Source organism: Macrobrachium nipponense, chromosome 13 (genome assembly GCF_015104395.2).
Source record: "Macrobrachium nipponense isolate FS-2020 chromosome 13, ASM1510439v2, whole genome shotgun sequence".
In the NCBI taxonomy this organism is placed as follows: domain Eukaryota; kingdom Metazoa; phylum Arthropoda; class Malacostraca; order Decapoda; family Palaemonidae; genus Macrobrachium; species Macrobrachium nipponense.
Window position 1 is genome coordinate 35,135,500 of NC_087206.1, and position 26,494 is coordinate 35,161,993.

At 37.4% G+C, this 26,494-nt stretch overlaps 1 protein-coding gene across 1 annotated transcript in view; it reads right to left on the bottom strand.

The window, feature by feature from the left end:
* The window catches only part of LOC135225737 (AMP deaminase 2-like), a 140,413-nt gene extending 114,641 nt beyond the window's left edge, over window positions 1-25,772 (bottom strand). Inside the window, 4 exon segments of the mRNA XM_064265130.1 lie at window positions 3,733-3,877; window positions 14,644-14,769; window positions 16,568-16,760; window positions 25,224-25,772. Coding sequence (XP_064121200.1) covers window positions 3,733-3,877; window positions 14,644-14,769; window positions 16,568-16,760; window positions 25,224-25,302 — 543 coding nt within the window. The 5' untranslated portion in view covers window positions 25,303-25,772.
* Between the last annotated feature and the right edge of the window lie 722 nt (window positions 25,773-26,494).

The following is a 26,494-nucleotide window of genomic DNA, read 5'->3' on the forward strand; positions in this document are numbered from 1 at the left end:
CTGGATGCGTCCTGAAGACGAGTACTGGATGAGTCCTGACGTACAACAGCGGATGCGTCCTGGTCCGGCGAGGCGCTCTTTGTCATGCGTCGTGGTCGCGAGCGCTGCATGCGCTTCCTGCCGACCCACTTTGGTGGATTCGTGCGTTGAGCGACAGACTGTCAGGAACGAGCGCTGCTTTTCTCCTGGCGAGGAGACCTGAAGGTGTCGTCGTGCCGAGCTACCAAGTCCGTATCTCGGCGTATAGGTGAAGGAGAGGAGGCGACGAGAGCTAAATTTAACGTGGCGTAGAGAATCGAGTGAAGGTTTAGCAGGAGAAGAGTATCGTAACCTCCTGACATCACGAGGACGTAGTTGTTCAACGTCTTGAAACGGTGCTTCCTCCCTTGATCTCTTCACTGGCAGCCTGTCATCCTTATGTCTGCCCGACTGGAGAGGAGGGCGATTAAAAGCTTCTACTAGCGAAGTCAACTGCTCTTGCATGACCGCCATGAACGATCTCGCTACCATTGCTGGGTCCTGCGGTTCCGAAGGAGACGGGCGTCGAGGTATGCTGGAGGAAGGAGAAGGTTCTCTAGAGAATTCCCCGTAACCTGAAGGAAGAGGAGATCTCTCATGTCTCCATGCATCCTGCGGAGAATCATCCTCTCTAGTTCTCGTCCTTTTCGCAGGCGATGTGTCCAAGCCATCATCAGAAGGAAACTGTTCCAGGCTACTCCATCTACTCAAATGGGGCGAACGAAACCGCGTCAGATCAGGACGCTGCTTCCAACTCCTCTTGAGCGGTCTCGACTCCTCATACTGCCATCTGCGTCGAGGAGAGGGGGCATCGGAGGAAAGACGCTATCCACTTCCGACCCGCCTTTTCTGTGGCGGTCATAAAGCAGCCTGGGAAAACGCAACAGGACTGCTTGAGGCAACGCTGACCGAGGATCAGTTCCTCTCACCCCCTTACGTCATCGACGTACCTTCTCCCCTGGTCCTGGGAGCTTGGTAGAGGTCTAGACCTAGGGGCATGACAGGATCGATCAGTCGCCACCTCCATTGCACTTTCACAAGCACTATCACTTATTTCACCTTCACTCTTACCTTGTTATAAGGCTGCAAGTTGCTCCTTAAGAATTTGCATCTCAGCCGCCATCTTGACGTACTGAGGGTCATCCAAAGTAGCTACAGGTCCTGCTACAGGAGAAGGAGCTACTACCTCAGGAACAGGTTCTAATAATACAGGGGTTAAGGGAATGGAAAGGTCTACACTAGCTTCACTTCCAGACCTAGATTTAGATTTAGATTTAGAAGCCCTCCTGACTTTATCTAATTCCAATCTACGCACATAGCGTTTCATATCCAACCATTGTTTCTCATCCAAACCCTCGCATTCTTTACATCTTTTATCCAAGGCACATTCAAAACCCCTACACCCCAAACAAACAGTGTGAGGATCGATCGAAGGCTTCGGCAATCTCACCTTACACTCCTCATTCACACACACTCGAAACTGTTTCTGAGACATCTCAAATCAAAGAATCATCCAAAGAATAAACCAAAATAAAGCCAAAAGCGATTGCCAATCCACAGAATACGTCACCAATTTAGTAGAAAAACAGCGACACAGGGAGCGAAGGCGAAAAACCCGACGGCGGGACTAACAACGATGTTGACAGTCCAACCGGCAGAGATGATCTGAGGAATAGAAAATGGGAATGGTTCCAAGTACCACCCTGTAAGGGTTGTTAACCACCTAACCGGACACCTACCACTCGGCGGTTGCTGCGAGTTTTGAAAAATCTGCCGGACCGATAGAGACTATAGCTATATATATATAACTGCCAGGTAAGTTCTATTCATAAAAAAAAGAAATATGTAAATGGTTGGTAAAAATATAGGTGTGTGTGATGGTTACATGTACTACTATTTCTCTCTTCGTTTCCGGTTCTGACCTATTTTTAGGAGTTTTCTCAACCTCTTTTCAAGAACTTCTTTATTCTGTCTCTGCTGTTGTTCTGAAATTCCTTCCCAAAGGAATTACAAAGAGTAATTTTTATTTGGACTAACATAACTTTTAGTTGTGTCTATATTTTAGAACAGTGCAGTTACAATTCTAGATGGTGAAGGTAAAATCTGATCAATTTAAAATTATCTATTGCTAGCTACGAGAGAGAGAGAGAGAGAGAGAGAGAGAGAGAGAGAGAGAGAGAGAGAGAGAGAGAGAGAGAAAAAAAAATTATAATTTTTATTATTCAATGTTATTTAATTTACACAAACACCTTTGAGGGTTTCTTAAGGATTCGAAAATGTTCGCATTTGCGTGTCTGTGAAAAACTCACTTATTATAATTAGGTAGTTAAGTTCCATTGAAAAGTTTGTGCTATTGTGAATCTGCACAACTCAAATCGCGTAAGATTGAGATATTACTGTATTGAATTCAGAAACTGCATTTACAGCAGTCTGCTATTTGTCAGAAATGTGTAAGTGCAGCAACGACAAAATCTGCTGTAATACCTCTACAAAAATGCAATTTTGATTGCAAACAGCAGTTCAAGAGAATCGAAGAATATATTGTCTGTCTCATGTACTTCTGTCTCATGTACTTCTTTATCTAATCTATATGAGTATTCTAACTGAATAAGAGAATAATTCTGAGGTGATAATAAGCAAATGTTGTGGAATTATTAGCATTAAGAATAAACTTATCTCAAGTACCAAGTTGTCCTACAGTGAATTTATCTGGCTTTCTACAATGCACCCAAACACTGAATGTTCGTTGATGATTTATTCCCAGTACGAAAAACACTCAGGCTACCTTCCGGTATCAGTCATCTGTATCGTTGAACATACCAAAAACTATAGTATATAAAAATTTAATTTACAAAATTTATATATTTCCAAGATTGACAAACTCCACATTACCATGAGAAATTTCAACCATACTTTAAAAATAACCAATTCACATGTAGAAAAGTATATAATATGAAGCCTAAACAAGCCTTTTCACATTTATAATCTAAACCACCTATGGTTAGTGCAAATTTTAACAATGTATATGTTAAAAGTATATTGTATATGTATATAAGATAATCAAGTGCGTATATTTTGGATCTTGAGAAGTCCCATAAAATGGACTGTTTAAAACTGTATAATAATGAATGAGGATAAACTGCAAACTGAAACTTATCCATGAGAAATTTTAAAATTCTACATTCAACACATTCAACTAGAAAATGTCAACCGTTTGTCAGCAAATTATTGTACGTACATCATAAAATCCTTTTAACGAGATAAAACCATATTCTACAGAGACAACAAAGGCGTGTGTTATGAATAAAACCAATACATCAATAATTTAGCTCAGTTGTGTAAATAGGAGACAGATCTCAATCATTCTGCAGAAGAAATAGCCCAACCAAAGACACCCCCACAAGGAGTACAAATGTTTCCTCTAAGCTGAATATGAACAACAGTTTACATGTCAACAGAACCCATTCATAAAGAAGCCTTTTCTGGGACCAACAGAGTAAAAATTGGAATTTGTGTGCGTAATCAGCAATAGCAAATCATTTAATATATTAACAAAGTGCTAAAATGCATCTCTTCAACTTCAACACAACAAAAAAGAAATTAAGGAGTCAAATGCAAGCCACACAAAGCAAGAAGCTTTGTTTTGCTTTTGATATTCAAAACTTACCTAATATAAATTAATCAAATAAAGAACTAAAATAAAGCTCTACTTACACTACAAGATTCTTCACCACTTATGAAGACTCGCTGATAATGGGGCGCATAATCTGCCTCATCCAATTCAAATGTAGATACATCTTGGCTATCTAAGGCTGTCGTCTCAGAGGCTTCATATCGTCCTGATGGTCTTTCTGTTACTCTGTAAAAGTACAGTGCTCATTACTTTGATCAGCCAGATGCAGTGTTCATGCATCTGATCTGGACTTTCCACAGATACATATATACTACAAGAAAAACATGTGTAAGTCATAGTTAAAAGCAAAGCAACTGGATGACAATGAAGATGCTTGTAATATGTGAATAATAGTCTAAATGTAGTGAAAATTTAATTAACCAGTTGCATGTGTGAAATCCCTCTAATATACCATATATGTAAATCCTTATCTATCATTTCATTTGCATGGAAGAATCCCTCTAAAATACCATATATGTATGTATATATCCTTATCTGACATTTCATTACCAATAAATAATGAATTTCCAGTTTTATCATTTAATAATCAGCACACCTAATTCCAAGGGTACTGTGAAGAATGGTTAAATCCATCCATCAATACAGCAGGCAACAGATACACAATGGTACTTGCCTCCTGCTGCCCCTGCACTTTATTTAAAAAAAAAAAAATTTATATTATAGCAATATTTTACCTTAGAAATGTTTGCTAAAGGGACATTTCACTGGGCGACACGGGCCTTTGCCCAGAAATAAATATATGTATATATATTATAATATATATATAATATATATATATATATATATATATATTATATATAAAATATAATATATATATAAATAATAATTATAATAATTATTTTTAATTATATATATATATATAATTATTATATATATAAAATAATATATATAATATAAAATTATATAAAATATATATATATCATATAAAATATATATAATATTATAATATAATATATATAGATATAATATTAAATAGAATATAAATATATATATATAAATATAATAAATTATATATATATATATATAGATAATAATTTTATATATATATATATATATAAATTTTATATATATAATATATATTATAGATATATATATATTATATATAGAATTATATTTATATATATTTTAAATATATATAATATATATATTAATAATATATATATATATAATTATATATATAATATAATAATATATATATATATTATATATATAAAAAATATATATAAAATTATATAAAGATATATAAAATATATATAATTATAAATTATATTAATATATTATAATTATATATATAGATTATATAAATATATTAGACATATATATATATATATATATTATATCATATAAATATATATATAGAGATGTAACCGAAGGAAGGGAGAGAGGTAGAGAAGTGGGCAAAGTGGGAGGAAGTAATTTGCATGAGAAGAGAAGAGAAGAGGAGAAGAGAAGAAAGAGAAGGGAGAGAGAGAGAGGAAGAGAGAGGAGAGAGAAGAAGAGAGAGAAGATGAAACCCACTCAACGGAAAAATATGAATCTTATGTCAGATTGGGCTTATTATACCTGTGACAACCTGTTGTGTAGAGCACTCATTAGATGACTTTGCTAAGCATAAGAATTGTTGTTGTCTTCTGATTTAAGTGATGTCTCCTAATTGTATTATTTTCAGTATTTCACATACTGAAAGTCTAGATTTGCCATTGTTCAGCTACTGTTTATATTCCTCTTGTCTGTTGTGATCAGATACAGCATCATTTGTATGATGGGTAAGTGGGCATAATACAGAAAAAAAAAAAAAAAAAAACAATACTGAAGGGTTTTTTATTCCTTATTCTGCTCAAAAAATGTGGGGGTATATTGAGATATGAAAGCGATATGAATGAAATATCTTTGATCTTAAGGGAATGTGACAAACTATTAGGCACTCCCTGGTTATCGGCAGACTCAGTTATTGGCAACCCAGTTTTATGGCATTTATCTAGCCCCATAAAATTAGAGATTTATGACGCCATAACGGACCAAGTTCCGGTTATCAGCACCATAAGGTGCCAATAATAAGAGTTATGGCACCATAACATACCTAAAGGAGGCACCATTGACCAGTTATCGGTGTCATTAACCAGATATTGGCACCTTAAGTGCCATATATCACCAGGTTTCTGTTAATGGCAGTTTTCACTTATCAGCACCATGCCGAGAACGGAAACCATGCCAATAACCGGGGACTGCCATTATTATTATTATTATTATTATTATTATTATTATTATTATTATTATTATTATTATTATTATATTATCATTATTATTATCATTCCACCAGATGAAGCACTTAATAGTACGTACTGATTCTTGGATATGTAAGAAATATGTGCATCAAAATGTGCTTGTCTGGTTCATCTTCCAAAAAAGGGCCCTCACCCATTACTAAATTTTTGGCTATGCCGCTGATCAAACCTAAATATATATATTTATACATATAAATATATATATTTATATGTATAAATATATATATTTATACATATAAATATATATATTCACATAAATATATATAAATGTGGGATTCAACTGTGTAATTGCTTGGTAAGTTACTTATGAAAATGATATTTTCATAATTAAATTAATTTTCACATATACGTACTTACCAAGTAATTAGTATGTTAGAGCTCGCCCTCCCCTCTCACAGACATAAGGGCATGAATGAATTGTTTAATGGCTGCTGTGTTGTTCCAGTGTTCCTTGTAGTGGGTGGGGACTGTCAGCTAGTTAAAACAATTAAGAAGCGCTACCACAAAATTTTTAAAAAGTTGCTGCTTGAGATGATAACATAGCTGTGTAATTACTTAGTAAGTATATATATGAAACTTATTTTATTATGAAAATATCATTTGCAATTAAGCTGTGAATGTCTGATTTATCAATGCTTTCAAAGCAATATCTATACATGCAGAGGTGATGAATCATTGCTGTGCATGAGTTCAATTTTTCCTTACAGATGAGTAGTTCTTGTTCTCTTTTTGATAAATATCCCAAAGGCAGCAAATTGAGGAGTTACAGTAACATTTAATAGTAACCATTCACATTTCCTTTGTCTGAAGAATATATATGTACATTATTGATATTTGGAGGATGTTTAACCAGACCACTTTAGTTACAAAACAATTTAAAAATATTCATAGAGGTTTCTGATTGACAACTCTCCTTCTATCAGAAGTGGAAAGAAGTCCTTCCCCCAAAAGCTCATTAAATTTTTTTTTTAATTTTAATGAGCTTTTGGGGGACTATGAAATGTACATTTAAGCAATCATTCTGCTCAGCTACCACAATAAACTCCCTTTTATCAAAGCAACTGGAACAATATTCCTCCACCTGCTACTAAACCAAGAAACATCTAGATAACTAAAAAGAAAGAATATTTGCTTCTTTTCTAAGTGCCAAACACGCATATGAACAACCTTTTTTTATTTTCTTTCTGAGCAAACAAATCTACTGTAGGCCTTAATTCCCCTGTGTGTGTGTGTGTGTGTGTGTGTGTGTGTGTGTGTGTGTGTGTGTGTGTTTTAAGCTACTCCATTACTTGAGAGTCCTCCCCTCTCACTCCCCTTTATCTCCCTTACCTCTGATGGATAAATATGGTGGTGACAATGAATTTATGATAGCTTAATTATGCAAAAAATATATCTGTGTATTATGTGTATATAATTATGTATACTTGACAATCCAAGTTCTGCTCCTGTGATTCTTTCCAGCGGAGAGAACATCAGAGCTGACTTTTCCAACTGGGTAACCCCCTTGAATGTGTAGGAGTACCATAGCTCTCATTTCTTGAGCATCCCAAGGGTAACAAAGGCAGAGAGCTCATGTGAGCCATCTCTAATGGTTTACTAGGACAAAACCCCTAGCCAATCCAAACCAGAGTTCCTATCCACATCCTGATGATCTTTGATCTTCTTGGCCAATGTGGTCACTACCAAATCCAGAAAACTGAGGACTTCAAAAACTTTGATGATGTCCTTGGTCAAATGATCAAGTTCTGTGGACAGGAACATAGTCTTGGCTGAATCAAAAGCCGAACAACAAGACAAGTCTATCAAACCAGAGAACTCCCCTTGGGAGGAAGAAGAGACTCCCAAAGAAGAAGCTTCCCCGGTCATGTATGACAAGTACCTCCTGTGGATCAGTCTAGGAGGTAGGAGGAGGAGAGGTGAAAGACGCTTTATCCTGGTCTGTCTTGGCAGAAAGTCAATCCTCCATTTCTTTAAGTGACATCCTAGAGGAAGAGAAAAGAGCCATCTTGGGGAGATGTGCACTGTCATCGGACTGGTTCTTCATCAAGAATGTCAAGGCTGACAAAGATGGGCAGTTGGGACAAAGGAGGAGGGATAGTTTGCCATAAAATACCTCAATATGGCAGAAAATGTTGAGGGAGCTGCAAGTTCTTGTTCATTCTCTTCTTCCGAAGAGATCGGAGACAGGTCGTCATCCTGGACAGGCTTAGGAATGGTAGGAGCTTTTAGAGGGTCCATAATCTGCATCAACTATTGTTTAATCGGAGCCAGAGCAGGCTCATCAGGGTCCACAGACAAAGGAGATGAAATTGAAGGTCTGACTGGAGGAGGCACAGGAGACTGCAGTCTCTGAGATGACTAAATCGATGATGGGCCCCGTTGCTTGGGAGCAGGTGCTGGGCTTTCGGGAGCATGCACCAGGTGCTTAGAAACAAGCATCGTGTGCTTGGAAGCAGGTGCTGGGCGCTCATGAGCAGGCGCCAGGTGCTTGGGAGCAGGTGCCAGGTACTCAGAAGAGGGCGTCAGGGTGCTCGGTAGCAGGCGCCGGGCCACTCGGGAGCAGGCACCAGGCAGCTCAAAAGCAGGCGCCAGGCAGCTCGGGAGCAGGTGCTGGGCTGCTTGGGAGCAGGCGTTGGGCACTCTGAAGGCAACACAGAGCATCTTAAAGTCAAGTATTTGAGAGCCCAGTGCGGGCACTGGTGGACGAAAATTGAGCGGGCAGCAACACAGACAGGTGTGGGCACTCATGGACAAAGCCAAGCGGACATGTGAGACAAACTCCAGACCGTCTAAAGCGGACAAAGGAGGGTACTGATGGACCAAAGCGGGCACATAAGGTCTGGGATTAAGAAGAGACTGCTTATATTTCTTAACAGGCATTGGACTCCCCATCGAATCAGGATCGTGGGAAGGCTAACCAAAGAGTGCTTAAGAGGTTGAAAAAAGTCCAGGTGACATGTACAGCCCTTCCTGTCCACACCGTAATTGTTGGAAGAGCTTGATGACATGCCATGCATACTCCTGGACAAGCCTTTCCAATGGCTGTCTTCCCACACCTGGAACTGTACAACATGTGCAGTTGAGGGGCGACTGCCCGTGGGCAAACTCCCTCAGCCTCCCATGGACATTCCGGGTATCTTCTCCCAGGGTCAGGGGAGCAGGACAGTGACCTCGGTCTAGGAGAACTGACGGGACAAGTAACCACCTCCTCCACTTGCACTGCACTATCACTGTGCACTTTTTCTGTGAATACATTTTGCAAAATCACTTGAATAGAATTCCCCGACTCAACCACAGTACTGACAACTAAATTAAGCTTCTTATCAAACCTGCCCTTGATACTGACTATGGTATTAGGATCTGAAGCAAGGGAGCCAGGCATGTGGTAGAAGGACGTTCAGTGAGAGGGCCAGTATTAGGAGGGAAAGTAAGGATAGGAGATAAATGGAGAGTAATAGGACTAACCTCTAAGCTAGGCCTATGTGTAGTAGCTTCTAAGCTAAGAGAGTGTTTTTCAGCTCTAAAAGCCACCTTCCTCTTTCTATCTTTCTCTAGCCTATCTAAATGAGATCTCAAAACTTCCTATTGATTACTATCCCACATTGCACATTCAATACAGGTTTTATCCACACTGCAATCTTGACCCCTACATTTCATGCAGATAGTATGAGAATTGTAGCAGGCTTTCAGTAGCCTAGCAGTACAGCCTACCCCATTGCAATGGTGAACACTAGAATACTAGAATCTGACATATTTGTTGAAAAATTGGTCTAAATTTTACTAAAGACTGACTATAGTCTGCACTAACCAAAACAAAACAATTGTACCTCACCAATATGAAATATCAATTGCAAATTCCAACAAAAGCTGCTGCAAATGGTGCGATGTTTACATCATGGGCAGCAGAAATGAATTGTTTAATGGCTGCCGTGTTGTTTTACCATTCCTCATAGTAAGCAGGGACTATCATCTAGATAAAACGATTAAGAAGTGTTATAGTGAAATTCAAAGTTGTCACGCGAGGTAGATACTTTAGCTTTGTTAGGTATATCTTAGTTTAACCAGACCACTGAGCTGATGAACAGCTCTCCTAGGATTGGCCAGAAGGATTAGATATTTTTACGTCCCTAGGAACCAATTGGTTACCTAGCAACGGGACCTACAGCTTATTGTGGGATCTGAACCACATCAAATCAAGAAATTAACTTCTAATCACCAGAAACAAATTCATCTGATTCTGCGTTGGCAGGGCGGGGAGTTGAACTCAGGACTACCGAATTGGTAGGCAAGTATGTAAACCACTCATCCAACGAGGAACTACTTTAGCTTTGTAATTACTTGATAAGTTACTTTTATGAAACCTTTCATTCAGTCAAAATTTTTTTAAGTGTTCCAAATTACTCACATCTCAAACAATTTCAAGATGAAATTTCCACTTTAACTAATAACAATATCCTGGCTCTTGACACTTCGTGGCTTTTAGCTATTTCCATAAGGATTGTTACTGTTATGCTATAAGAAGTAGTAGTAACTCCCTACAGTGCCTTACATGATGAAAATAGAAGATTAAGAAATTTGATTAATAATATGACAATAAAGTGTTGAAACATGAGTGTATTCCCATTAAACCCAAGAGAGTTATGGATACAAATGTTCAAAATAATCTTCGTCTGGGAATAGGGGCGTAGCTAGGAATTTAATAAAGGGGGGGGGGGGAGACACTTGTGGAAGATGAACCAGGCGAGTGCATTTTGATGCACATGAAATGTATATTTTTGACATATTCAATAACCAGCATCAAGTCCTTCATCCGGTGGAACAATAAAAATAATAGTAATACACATAATAGTTTTTGCTACTTTCCCTAAAGATCAAAGATATATTTCATTACGCATCACTTTCATATCTCAATACTATACAGGCACTTGATACCCACACATTTTTTTTTAGCAGAACATGGAATAAAAAAGCCTACATCATTTTATTTATTTTTTCTTCTGTATTGTGCCCTCTTACTCATCATACAAATAATAATGACGTATCTGATCACAACAGCCAAGAAGAATAAACAGTAGCTGAACAATGGTAAATCTGGGCTTTCAGTACGTAAAATATTGAAAATAAAACAATGAAGACATATCACTTAAATCAAAAGATGACAACAATTCTTGTGCCTAGCAAAATCATCTATCATTTTGTCCACATCTATCGTATCATTCAACCGCTCGATTCATTATAGATGCTATGTCCGTTTGTATTCTCCTTTGTGCTGAGAAAATGAGAGCTCCACACAACAGGTCATCTCTCTCTCTGGTTTCACTAAGGTTAATCCTTTGTGACTTGGATGAATTATCTGTTTCATTTATCCCAATAATCTTTTGCCGTCTTTTCTATGGTCTTACTCTCTCTATTTTTTCCCCTAGATCTGTTATTTATTCATTCAGACCATGGGGCGGGAACATGCCCGTATCCTCTGCCCACAACAACCCAGGTTACACTACCGTCTGGGAAGCATCCTAGTTAGACAAATAGGAGCTACCTATAAATTCAAAGAAATGGTTAAAATGAACAGATCAAATCAACCACAGGCATTAATGGTAAGTTAAAAATACAAAAGGCAGATCTGCATAGTACTTATACCATTAATATCAGCTAGCCTCTATAAAAATAGAGGAAAGTTACACATAATATGTAAATGTAAAAAAGCTGCAGTACTTTTCACTGTACTTTCTGCTAAAGCCACTAGGGGATGTTATGATCAGTACTATACCCTATCAGCTCCTTCATGGCGATTTAACCAGTCCCCTACATTACCAAATGTACTTCTCTCAAGTTTTTAAAGGCCTACCCTTCCAATTTACCCCTTTTAATCCATGCGTCTGTCAAGGAAGTTTAACCTCCTTGGTGTTTGTTAATGTCTCCTAGGAGCAGTATACTTCTGGGTGTTCCCTATTGCCTCGACACTCCTTCGAAAATATTTCCATTCTTCCAGGTCTCTTGTTTTTCATATAGGCCTAATTAAATCTCTTTTTGGACCTTTCTTGTGATTATCACAAGCTACTGCTGGACTTCTGTACTTTTACTTGTTTTTGTGTTAATTTACTGTAGTAATATATATATATTATATATATATATACATATATATATATAATATATAATTATATATATATATATATATATATAATATACTATAATACTAGTAGAGAGAGAGCAGAGCAGAAAGAGAGAGAGAGAGAGAGAGAGAGAGCAGCATAAATGTACATAGGCTACACAAATAAGATTATTGGTAGCTGTTTAATTTATTATCTATCCATAATAAGGTCCGTTTCTTTCCAGTAAGAGTATTCATAAAATTTGTCTATTCTTATATCTTCTTTTCTTTACAGACTTAGTTCCAACCTTGCCATTTACTCGGAATTTTTAATTGTTTTTTTCTTGTTTTTGTATCAGTTTTTACTGTTAACGTACAAGATACCTTTGCATGGTTTGCCTTTTCTTTAGGAAAGTACTTAACGACCCTATGAACAATTTCTCAAGCCTGTGGATGAAGATTAATGCGAGAACGAGGACTTCCTGTTGTTTGTTAGGCGACAGACACCTGAGCTTCCTTTGTGGAGGCACGGGCTGTTTGACATCTTTATGCCCTGAGGTCAGCTTAACACCTGAGAGAGGAACAGGCAGCCCTGGAAATTTTTTTTGCCACGTTTAAGAATAAACTTGTTGTTTTATTGTTGTTAAGTACTAGAAAATTAAGAGGGCTTTTAATAGTTGGCAAAAATTGATCATCAACCAATTATATTTGTGTTGTATAACTTATGCTGCCTTCATATACCATAAAACATAAGTTGAAATATTTGATGTGGCAGCGCCGGTCACCATCCATGCCCTACCCTTTTTGCCATGAAGGAGCCGATAGAGTATAGTATCCATAAAATGAACAGAAAGTTTAATTTCAGAATACATATAGTATCTGACAACAATCTTATCTAAAGTTTTGTTAGAGATGTTCACACTAACAGATATGTATGTACAAAATTTATGGTTATGTATTAGTAAATCAATCTGAATAAGCTAAAAGTGTACACTTTATAAGATTTCATTCACAAATTGAATGAACAAACTTCCAAGCTAGTAGGGTAAACTCAAAACTATTCAAATGCCAGTAAATTTGTAAACAAAATTTAAAAGTTTACAAGTAAAGTATATACCTTTTATAGTTTAAAGAGCAAATATGTTAACACCAAAATGTGAATGTATATTCATGATGAAAACTTGAGACTTGAAATGAGGAAATAAGTTACAGTACTTACAAAACAGTCAGTCATTAAAGTAAATGAAAGTACAGTATAACACAAATAAAAACCCATAAAAAATTTATGGAATGCACTACCTGTCTTTAATAAAATCTTTTATTAAATGTGGTGTATCCAGTCTAGGGTATTTATATAAAAGTAGAAAAATAGGATGATCAAGCATTTTAACAATACAAAGTTAAGATTGTAACTACAAAATACAACACAAGTTTTTAAACAACATTTGCAAAAGCTATTCATGTGAACAAAGCAATTACCCAAAATAATACTGTAAACATTTCATGAATATGCAGGTTACCCATTCAAGCTATAAGGAAAACTAAAATGACTCAACAAAGACAGCTATATGCCAGGAACCTACACACAGGGAAGCTGTGAACAAAGATTGGTTCAGTTTTCATTACAGTCTGTGTAACTCGCTGATGTGTCACATGTCACATGGAGAAAAAAACAAAATTAGAAATGAGTACTGTAATCTTTGTCTAAGATGTTTAATATTTAACAAGATTAACAAGCATGGGCATAAAAAGTTACAGATGGTTCTGAATACATCATGATGCTTTAAAAAGGAAACAAAAGGACATTCAGTATATGTAGTCAGTTATGGCCCATGAGTAAGAACATTATACAAGCAAGAATTTGGAATGAGCTAAGAACTGCTAAAGTTACAACCAAATTAAGCCCTAGTGATATGACAGTAATTTGCAGAAAATTTTGGGTCATTCATAAAAAAAAAAATATGTTGTACATAAAGAATGGAGAGAAAATCTGAAAAATAATACAATTTATCTGGAATAGTTCATTATGAGGAGTACTATTATGAAAACTGAATTTACACACACAAACTGTTACTAGTATTGTACATATTCCCAAAAAAGTGTGATTAACAAGCCAATCATTACAAACAACTGCAACCATGTTACACGTGTGTCTAAATCCAGATTTTTAGTTAAATCTATGATAAACCATCTATCTAACAAGCAGAAAAACAGGCAAACAACCAAAACCACTATGCCCCAACATCACTTTCTCGGTGAAGGCACAAAACTGACCATGTGATTACTGACCACTACCCTACCCTGTGATTCAAAATGTAAAAATGTCACAGAGAAGAATGGTAGTACGCATGTATAGTAGTGTAATCTCTATGCATAATTCTACAGAATTAGTTCCTACACAATTAAAAGCACCTCTAAACTCAAATGTGGGGAACAATTCACTACTAAAAACCACCATTGGTTGTTAGGACCCTTCATACATTGCAGATGGCTTCATAATCCAGCTACAGCACAAATGACAACACAATGATATACATAGTGGTTGCAATGCTCACCTGAAAGGGATTTGCGGGTAGTCGGTTTGGTCACCTAAAAATGAGCCAGGAAGTTGAAGCCCTTCCTTCCTAGAATTCTTCTGACCAACATTTGTTGGAAATGGCTCTGAGGTTCTTGGAAAAAAGCTGAAAATGTGAAAAGCTAACAGATGATAGGCAACAGACTGGGAACCCATGGGCAAATGCCAATTGCAATAGCTCCCCTTGCTAGCAAGTTACAAACGACAACAGTAATTGCATAGATATGGGCCATAGCACCTCTGAAGAATAAGCTAATGTGTATCCAAAGAGAATGATAAGCGCCAGTACTCAGCATGAGTACAAGCAGTATAGTATACACTAAAAGAGTTATAATTGATCAATCAGAAATCCAACCATGAATCAAGAAAAGAAATCTTCAGGTCCACTATACTGTATAGTTATGTTCTTTAAGAACAGATCTGAAATCCCAAAGAAATGGGAAATGCAAAGAAAAATTTAGTTTTAAACAGGAAAAAAGTCAATATATCACATTTCAAAGTAAGGTTTTGAAAAAATGTCAAATTAGGATTGCCTCCAAATAAAATTCCAAATATTGACCAAGAAACTGGGAGAAAACGAAATTGATATCAGATGATCTAGCTAAAGAAACAGATGATGGCAGGGAAACATGGAAATATAGCTTTAATTTCTGTAAATGATTGAACATGAGTCATAAAAGTCAAAAGAAAGTACATGTACGTACTGTACATACTACATGAAATAGCATTGACACACCTCTACAACTACTGTACACACTTAAGCATTTGCATCTTTGAGCAGTGATTTACAGAGATGAAAAGATTTAAACACCTGTAAATCAAATTCAAAACTCCCAAGATGCAAAACCTGTTATCTTAGGATGCCTGAAGATCTGTATCCTTTAAAAGAGCATCATACAAATCCAAATAAATCAGTAACAATATTGTTAAAAAAAAATAAAACCAACAAAAATATTTGATAAGCTAAATTTTATATTTAAAACAGAAAGTAATGTAGTGCTGGTAATCACCAATTTTTCATTATCACACACAACACAAAATACCAGTTTCACCAATATTTTTTATGAAATAGCATTAAATTAATATTGTCTTATTTTGACCGCTCAGCACGGGTATTTACATAATTCATGTGACAGATGAGAAGACTACAGAGAGCAAGTTATCATACCTTGCTACCCCTGTTTACCATTGGATCCCCGATCTGACTAACAATGTAAAGTCTTAAAGAACTACCAAGAGGCAGAGAGCTGAACAGCCATTTCTTAATCAAGAAAGAGATAAGTGAGAGAAGACAACACTTCCATGTACCATACTATATACTGTGTAATAGTATAAAAAAGATGTCATTTTATAATAATGTAGAGAAGTTGAAAGAAAATTTCTTCACACTAATGAACACCTATTCCATTAACTTAACAAAACCAAACACAGACTGATTAACACCTGATCCCAGAAAAATGCATATCCAAAAAAACCAATAGAAATGTTTTTGGAAAACCTAAAAAATTACAAAAATACTATCTTAATAGAGGGTAAAATTAATTAATTTAACAAAATACAATGGGCACCTCTGAAAAGACCCTGCAGAGAATTGGCCTATCTTCCCTTGAGCTGACAATTACCTCCAAAAAATCACTTAGAACAAAACCTCTACTTACAAATGCACCAGATTGTGTGCCTGTCAAGCATTTCCACAACAATACCTCCAAAATAATTCTAGTAACTTCGGATTGCAAAACCTGAGACGATTATGTCTCGAAGATAAAACTTGTGTTAGTACATATGAAATAAAATTATACTTATACTCACGCAAGGACTTCAAAGAACCTGAGAGAAAAAATGCTGGTTCCCTAGAAGCTCCATCCAAATTATCAAATATAGTACAGGCAGTGAAACAGACTTACCTGCTAAGCTGTCGATGTAATTTTAGTTTGTCTTCAATTTGTTCAATTGGAAACTGTGGTGCTTCATAGGGTGCAGAAATCTCATTTGGCCTTTGTGTACCTTCAGTCTTCATGATGATGGCTTCAATGTTCTCAAATGCTTCCTGTGTAACATGGAAGCCTTGGTTGTTGCTGAATATTGGGCTTTCACTCCCTGAAATAAGGACCATTACATTTAGAATGCTCTATAGTATTACTACTAATTTACTAGTTTATCAGTTTTACAAAAAGGTTATTTTCTCACAACTATGCCAACTAACTTGTTGCTACACACTAATTTACTAGTGTGTATATCAAACAGTTTTACATACTGGTTTTTAAACAACTATGCCAACTAACTGTCTCTTCTACCTGTCATAAAATCGAACACTCCATTTGTTGCTAGTTATGTATCTCATTATTATTCATATCAGGTTTCATCCCTTTTGTCAACTTCTGTATCAAATCATTCCAAGATGTGAAAGAGCTCTTTGCCAACTGAGATTTGTCCAAATTTACACATGCTTGGCTACATCATTTTGAGATGATTAATTAGTCCCAGTGGCCACTTTCATACTACTTTAAGTTTGCTTTACATAACAAAGATTACGGCAAGATAATCTAACAGTCAGATTGACTGATTTATGAAAAACAGGCTATAAGGCCCAGCACTAGGGCCTGTCAAGTCATCAAGCTCTTAGATGGTGAAAAGAGAGTTGGCAATATATTGGACAGCAAGATGGAAGAAAGTAAACAAAATGAAGGTAAAGTAAAAGGCTAAATAATGGGTGTAGCTAAGGACCAAAATGATAATAAAAAAAAGAAATTTTCTAAGACAATTTGCATTTTTCATAGCTACAAACCTGAGGTCTTAACAATGGGATAATTTTCTAACACCTAGCTGGATCTGGTTAAACAATCGGAAATGAAAAAGCAAGGAATCTGTGAGATCTGGCAATACGTGCATAAATCGGATGAAAACTGGTCAAAGACTGCACACCCATGCTACGGTGTTTAGTCTTTATCTTAAAACCGCCTGGGTGAGAGGGTTAGAGTTGCGGTTGCTTACTCTCCGCCATCCCGGTTGTTTGCCCGTTTTCGCTCTTTTGCTTGTCTGTGTGTGTGTGTGCTTGTGTTATTTTGGCTTGCTCTGTGTTGTCTCGACCTCGCCAACGTATGTGCCCGGAATTCAAGATTTCCCATGTTCTCGTTTCCTGGCTTCTTCGGTTACGGACCTACACTCCACATGTAATAGGTGTCCTGCTAATGTTTGTACTATAACTAATCCCTGCCCAGAATGTTGTGAGTGGCCTAAATTGCATTGGATTTTGGAAGTTATTTTATAGTAAGAGGGAGCATCATCGAGTTTCGACTCTTCCTTCGTGGGAAGGGCTTTTATCACCTGGCCCATATGCTTCGTCTTCTTCCTCAGTCACGCCCCATGATGCTAGTTTATGTGCCCATGTCTTCTTCCTTATCTTCCATCGATTCGTCGTTGGAAGTATCGGGAGGCCCTCAGGCTGATTTAATGATTAATGTTGCCCCCTCTTCCTTGAAGATTAATTTGCTTTCCAGGAGGGAGGAGGCTATTTCATCATATCTTCTGTTTCAGGTTTGGAGGCTTCCAAAAACCTTAAATTAAGTAATGCCTACAGTTCACTGCCTGAGGTGCACTGACAGATCTATCTCTCTACAGGGAATTTAACTAAGAGATAAAAAATGACGAAAAACAAGCCCGTCAGAGTAATGAAAGCATGAAAACGAGTGTCAAAATAAAGTTATGGTTTATTCTGAATCCATAAGTGGTTAATGAAACTACTACAATAGGTATTTAAAACAGAATAAGTATGTAGCGTGAAACACAGAAAGGGTTAGAAACAAAACAGATTCATTGTGGAATCAAGATGATGAGCAAAGGTTGTCTAAAAATAAGTCTTTCAAGTTGTGGCACAGGGCAGGCACGAAAGATGACGTACTGTGAATAGGGAAGAGACGGGAACAGGCTTTTTCGGACCTTGGCTGATTAGGAGCAGGCTGATTCGGACCATGTACTGGCTTATTCGGACCTTCATATGATTGGCCGATTTTTCTATGCAGTTTTACCTCCTGAACAAGATTTTTAAGTAATATTTATTCGGACGACTGTAATTAACCCGCAGGGGCTCGTACTAAACACGGCGAAATACATTTGACGTCCCAATTCCTGGTGGCTTTCGTATTCGCGGGGCCGAACGATGCGGAATGCTTATATATGTCCGAATTAGCCTAAACAGTTGTCCGAATCAGCCTAGCAAATGGTCCGAATCAGCCAAGGTCCGAATAAGCCTGCATCCGAAGAGACGGGAGAAACTAAACAGCAGGTGGCAAAGGTTAAGAAAAGTTGGGACGAATGGAATAAGAATCTCAAGACAGTATAGTGGAGAAAAAAAAAATATTCAGGATATCACAGTGGCTGAGAAGAGATGGAAACGAAGAAAAGAAAAATTAAAACTGAAAATAAAGAAATGTTGGAATGATGAACTGGAGGATAAGAACACAGCGGGACCAACAAACAACTTAATAACTGAAGTTTAAAAAGACCCCTAAGGAAGATGAAAAAGGGACAAGCCCAAGGACTGTCTGGAATAACAATAACTTAATGAGAGCAATAGAAAGCCGGTTAACCATGAATAAACAGGATCAGAAAAATGGTAAAAAAAAAAAAAAGCCTTACAGTAACGGTAGGGAGAGAAAAAGATGTAGTACTATAATGTGGGAATTGCTAAGATGTAGTACTCTATAATGTGGGAATTGCTGAGGGATATGACAACTTGAGCATGCTATGAAAATATTAAGAGGGCTCAGGGAGAAGGATGTGAAATTGGTTAAATTCATAAATTGTTTGTTTGGTTTCATGCCTACGAAAGGTCATAAGGTTACCTAGTCTCACACGCCTTTCCTTACAGAAATTCACAAGAATATTTTTACTCCATATGTTAATACTGCAGACTGAGGCACAAGATATTAACATTCTTATCCTATTTCAGAGTTCCCAAGGGCGTAACCAAGTTTTAAAACCAAATGTGAGGGATTTTTCTCATTTACTTCAAATATCATTTACCCTATTGAAGTTTTCTTTGTTGGCTGCATTCTGTGATCAGATGTAATCAATACAGTAATACCCCGAACTTAAGCAATATGATTTGCGCGAATTCACAATAGCATGAACTTTGCATTGGAACCTAACTAATTATCATACGCGAGTTCTTCACAATAGCGCGAACACTTAAGAATACTCCAGAAACACTGCAAAACCGTTACCCTGCAAAAGTGTTTATATTTAATTTATGTAAATGTTTAAGTTTTAAAGTTTTTCTGTATAAAATCTTTATTAAAAATTTATTATTTTTATTTTTGTACATGCATAAATATGATTCAAAGGTATATAATTACAGTGCCTCTCAGTTAGTGCATATACGTACTTTTACAAGATGCGATACCCATCCTCAAAGTCACTGCACTTTTCAAAAAGGCAGTACGTAATTCAATGTGTTTGTTACTATATAAGACCTCCATGATCAACTAGTAAAACATATCAGACATATAACAGAGTTGTCGTTCTGTGAAAATTACTTTCTTAACCTCCAAGAAAAATGTTGGTACAATCTGTATGTACTATGTTACATACTTACAGCACATACAGTTTATGTGCATTCAGAAGATGTAATCCCATTCACACTTTCTAAAGATGATACCCCTCCAGATTTTTACCTCACGACTTGCGTATCTCTCTCTCTCTCTCTCTCTCTCTCTCTCTCTCTCTCTCTCTCTCTCTCTCGTAGTTAGCCCTTACACTAGTACATGATTTTAAATTGACTTAATTTTACCTTCGCCCTCTGCAAACATTACTATGTACATACATGTTCTCTTTATTTTATTGACCTGTGTACCTTCGTTTTGACTGGCTTATGAAGTTTACCTAGTGACTCAAAGAAAACTCTTAAATGAAATTACAGTAACTTTAATTTTATTTAAAAGTTAGCCGAATACTTAGGGAGCATGATTATGGCCATATTTGGTGTTCAAATTCTAGAATCAAGCATTTATTAGCATTTTCACAGACTGTGCCAAACTTACGTGAAACTACCCCTTGTGTGAGGGGGTCTGGAACTTAACCTCGCGCAAGTTCGGGGTATTATGTACTGTAATTGGTATGATTCTTAGCATCATTTACGTCATGCCTACAGTATTTGCAGTTGTAATGATAAAATTAGCTTCCTTATTATTCGTTAAACATTGCAGAACAATTATACTTCACTGTATAATGGGTGTACATATCTTAAACTGCATTCACACTCACAAGACCAGTTACTCATATATAGTGCAGTCGTATCTGAAATAGCTAACGGAAAAATAATAGTTTTTAAAAATAATATACAGTCAACACCCAGGATTTGCAGGTGAATATTGGACCACAAATTGCACTGCACCCCCCCCCCCCCCCCCCCCCCAACCCCCCCACCCCCCCCCCGCCTCGAAAAGGCTAAAAATCTATGAATATTTGACCTACCTATAGAAATGCTTATACTAACTCCTATTTTGTATTTAGTCATGGAAATATGAAAATACAGTAATTTGGGAATATTTCTCGATTACAAATTCCACAAATTTGCGAATTTTCCGCAAATGTGGATATACATTCCACAGAAAAATCCACAAATAGGTGAAGCCACGAATCCAGAACCACAAATAGGTAGGGGTCAACTGTATCCCTTTATAGAGCCATGCAAGCTGCTACCACTCCTCATCTCTGGGGGACATGCCAAGTTCAACAGTCCCGAGAGTTCAGTGTGTACGTACATCAGAAACACATGCCAGTCACTTTCAGAAATGGCTTTATCCCTGCTCTATTTTCCTAAGTATGACATGATTCATTTAACCAGTCTTTTAGAAGGGGCACTGGGCATCACTTAGAGGGAGAAGTAATTTATAAACCACTTCTTTTTTTCCTCAACAGCACTGCACCCTCAGTTTCTTAAATAACACACATAATATACTGCAGAATGTTGCTGATGACTTTACTTACGGTGCTTGTGTCTGTACATCTTTTCCTATGATTCTCAAATTCAAAATAAAAGGTCAAGTTCTTTACAGTAATGAAGTCTGTTAGATGTTTAACTTCTCTCTCAGCCGAAAAGCATATCACTGTTATCTCTCAATGATGGCGTATTAAGTGCAGTGTGATGATATCAATAATTGCTTATCTAATCATCTGGTTGATTGCTGAATTGCACTCTTGAGAGAGAGAGAGAGAGAGAGAGAGGAGAGAGAGAGAGAGAGAGAGAGAGAGACTCCCTTAATCAAAACAATGAACTAATAAATTGCATCTTCCTTTGCTTTGGTAACCAGTAACCTGGATAGTCTACAACCAACCATTTAAAAAAAACTTTCTTTGCACTTTGAACTTAACAACTTCAGTCTCATAGGAAGACTTTTGTTGACATGTCGCAGATTTTGTCCAGCATAATGTTTGAGACTTCACGGATGTCTAAAAGTCAAGAACATTCATATTCACTACAGTTTCGGAAGCATTTCCAAATAAGAAGCCATGCAAAATGCTGCACTTTCCAAGATATTATATGTTATGTATAATTAGATTTGGAATACACTATAAAACAAATAATAAAAGTATATATCTGTATATACAGTTAAACCTCAGATTTTGTACGCCCTGGTTTTCGTACGATTCGGTTTTTGACAAAATTTTAACTTGGGTTTTGTACATATCATCAGATTTCATACTCCTGGCTCCTTCCAGGGCCCACCTTGTGACTGGGCCCTATAATGAGCACCCTAACAAAGCACCCATGTTTTCTCGTGACCCATTCTCCCTTTGTTCGTAGTTTTTTTGTGCCAGCCCTTCTGTAAAAGAGGTGAGATACACTATGGAATTTAAGAAAGAACTCGCAGCTAAGTGAGGAGATTTGTGAAAAGGCAAGGCTGTTGCATGCTGATCTCAGTAAGAAAATGCTTACAACATGAGCTGCTGTTAGTGAATTTAAGGCCAGCAGAGGCTGGTTTGAAAAATTCAAAAAGCAAACGGGCATACATAATGTGCCTACTTCAGTGATTAAGGACGTTTGCAAAGTGGAGTGATGTACAAAATTTTGTGAAGAATTATCATCCCAACAAAGATGTAAACCATGTATCCAACACAAATCTCTCTGGACAGTTTTGTTGTGCAAAATGGGTCCAATGACTCTCAAGCTGGTCCTAGTGCCAGTAAAAAATGAAGAGGGGAAGCACCCAAGACAGTGCTAGTAAAAACCAAAGAGAAGTATTCCAAGATGGGTCCTTGATTCCTGAAGTCCCTCTGGAGGGGGGAGGAATCCCCTCCAAAACAATAACCTCTCCTCCTCCCTCCCGCCTCCTCTCAGTCTTCCATACACTAAACAAGTGTCGTCCATAAAGGTAAGAGTGATGTTAAATGTTTATTTATTTAGTCATTTATATCAAATTCTGACTAAAATATTTAGTCAATTTATTGCCCACCTAATTATTAACTCAACAGGTAAGAGGGTGGACAGGTGGCATTACCACGGAGGAACTCTAGGAGCAAGAGCCCGTGCTGCCATAAGGCCAGCTGAATCTAAAACAACAAGAACAGGACCAAAGAAGATTGTATGTTCTTTAGTACTGACATGCTCTACGGCTGGATATTTATACACTGTTCTAGTGACAAAAAGTTCTCCAAGATTGAAGGTTCCGTCTCTACCGAGAACACTCCTAAAGAAGGTTCTCAGCAAAAACGTTTGTCTACAATTTGTTGTTGGGTGTACATTACGACAGAAGAAATTTTATTTTTCTCATGTATCACTCGCGGTACAAAGGCATTGAGTGCACTAAATTATCTATTTGCTGAATATGATCAGCAAAGTTATTAGAATGACCAGGCCGATCTCTCTTTTTCATTCGGTACTTCACATTGCGTATTCGTTGCATGTTAGTTGGAGCACCGAGGGGGCTGTTTTCCAGGATCAGTTCGGTGTATACTGAACGTAGCTGGTCTGTTTTAACTGCTTCTCCAATGTGATCTAAGACAGTCCCTGGAGTTCGCACGTACTCAAAACCACAGTCCTTTGAACCTGTAAGCTGGATGCTTTATGATTGTGCGACCACAACCAGGGCTTCAAAGATCGTGTGCTAGCTACCTCATCCAGGCAAAATGGATGAGAACTGGACGACTGTGGAAAGTAGTAGTTTACTGAAAACAGTTCCAGTATACGGGCCTATTAATTTTTTCTTGTACATTACAAGGCATACACTTTCAAATACTTGGATTCTTCTTTTCGTCTACACTAACACTCTTACCACATCTTCCTTGAATCGCCACAGTTCTTACCCTATCAATTGTTCTTAAGGTCCATATTACTGTACAAACAGTTCAACTAACTTTTCAAACTTTTTTTATTCATTCACATCCATCCCCTACAAACTTTCACAAAGGAAAGTTAACTAACATCCTTCACACATTTCCATCTTGGCTTCCCGGGATATTCAAATTTCTTCCCCCAATCTTTTGCGAGCATTGTTCCATTCTGAATTCAGTCTTTCACCTATCCTGTAGCCTTTGCAGTCATCCATTACATTTACTGTTATTTTCTCATACTCTCTCATTTTATTTATATATATACATTGCTGCTTCTTCCTGGTCTCCATTTACTCTCATCACCTTACTCTTGCTCACAGTTACTCTCAAGTGTCCCTTGCAAATCATTTCCAATTCTTTCGTTAGTTTTCGCAGTTTATCTTCAACGTTCCCAATCAGTACTGATCTTTTGCTGAAATTAACGAAGCGACTACGACTCATTTTCTCATCCCACAACTTTGTACCCGCCACTCCTTCCATAACCAGCCACGGAGTCGACATCCATCCCCCCCTACCCCCCTCCCTCTTCCATCCATCTTTACATCGAATGAGTCCCTCCACCACCTACGCATCTAAAACACACTTCTCTGCCATTAAAAATCTTGAAATTGCTCTCTTTCCATTCAAAAATCTCTCTCTCTCTCTCTCCCTCTCCACATACATAGTACATACATACATACATACATACACACACACACACACACACACACACACACACACATATATATATATATATATATATATATATATATATATATATACATATATATATATATATATATATATATATATATATTATACATATATATACATATTATATATATATACATAATATGCATACAAATATATTTACGTGTATATGTATGTAATATCTAATATATACCTATGTGTATACATTGTACAAGATATTTTATATAATATTGCATAAACGTCTGCCGATAAGTCTTTTTGCGTAGGTGAATGAAGAGGGTGATGATGCGGAAGTTTTGTTCTTAAGAGTGACATCCTTGACCCCGTACCTCAGGGGTGAACCTTGTAATGCGTATTTTGTTTCAAATGAAGTCATTTTCCAATTAATGAAAAACATTTATTGGCATAGATTTTTTTTTATTAGCTACAGCGAGATTTGCTGGCTAAAACAAAGTTAATTCTACTACGTCTCCGCGCCAATGCACCGAAAATCATCCCAACATTATTCCCAGTTGAAAACAAACAACCTGCGCACCTTACCTTGCTTCGGATACAGAGCATACAGCGTACAATCCTCGTCAGTACTAGTGTACTTCAAGGACATGCTTCGAAAAGCCATGGTCGGTTTACGAATTGTGCCCAATTCTACCAACAATGGAAGCGGCGGTGGTAGTAGCAGGAAGAGGACCTGTCTTTGAATTATCTTTACTGATGCAGTTGCACGGGCTGGAAAGAGGCGGTTCCATACAACGGCTCACCTTTCCCAAGAAGTAGTAGGAGGACGAGAACCCTAAAGCGACCTTGTAAGATTATTGAATAATAACAAGAAATAAAATCACTCGCAGACCAATTCTTTTCCCGTATAAAAACAAAGTCTAGAACGCGCTAAGAGAGCGGTTGTTGCGTTATTGTCAACAGGAGAAGCTTTACTGGCACTAGACCCTGGTTGGGCAAGGCATGTTGTGGGGGCACTCGAATACGAAGGGAACCGGCTGAATCTGCCAAGTGCTGGGGGCACGGGAGGGGAGGGGAGCGGAGCGGACTATTACTAGTACTATTTAGCAGTAACGTCAGGCGTGTCCAGAAGGGAGGCGGTTCATCGAGAAAAGACACCGGGTATTCTTAGCCTTTGTTGTTTCTCGCTCATGGCATTCAACCGAAATACTGTGGCGTGGCCATTTCTTTCCACTTAGCCTACTTAGCGGACTTTAATTATTGGAGATCTGCTTCCCCTCCCCCTCGCCCTCCATCCATCTCCACCACGACCCCTCCTGTTTCCCCAAGGCACTGATAAACATTCCTAAGATGGCGCAATGGCGATCTCTTTACTAAGAAACATGACAACAATGGACTGTGCTGAAGCCCATGATACAATACAACTAAAGTATTTTGTTTCTAGAAATGTATATTTTTAAACAAGCTCATACTAATACATCACTGCATTCAAGTACAGAAATAGCTACATATAGTATTTTCATGGACATTATTCATTCCACTGTAACTTCCTGACCTTCGTAGGCACAACGCCAGTTTCACCTGACAACCTCCTCCGCCTTCCCGGCATTATTCTCGGCACGAACCAAACGGCCATTCGCTTGCTAAGCAGGCTTCGAAAGAATAAAATGCTCACACGTGGAAAAAGGTAAAGATAAGACTTGTATTTCAAGATTCAGATGGCTAAAACAAAAGGCAAGTAGTCAATCAAAATGAAGGGAAATGACCGACATTAATATGCACAAATACACTTACCAACAAAAAAAGAATGACACGAACATGTGGGGGGTTGAAACCATGTAGTCCCAGACTTTTTC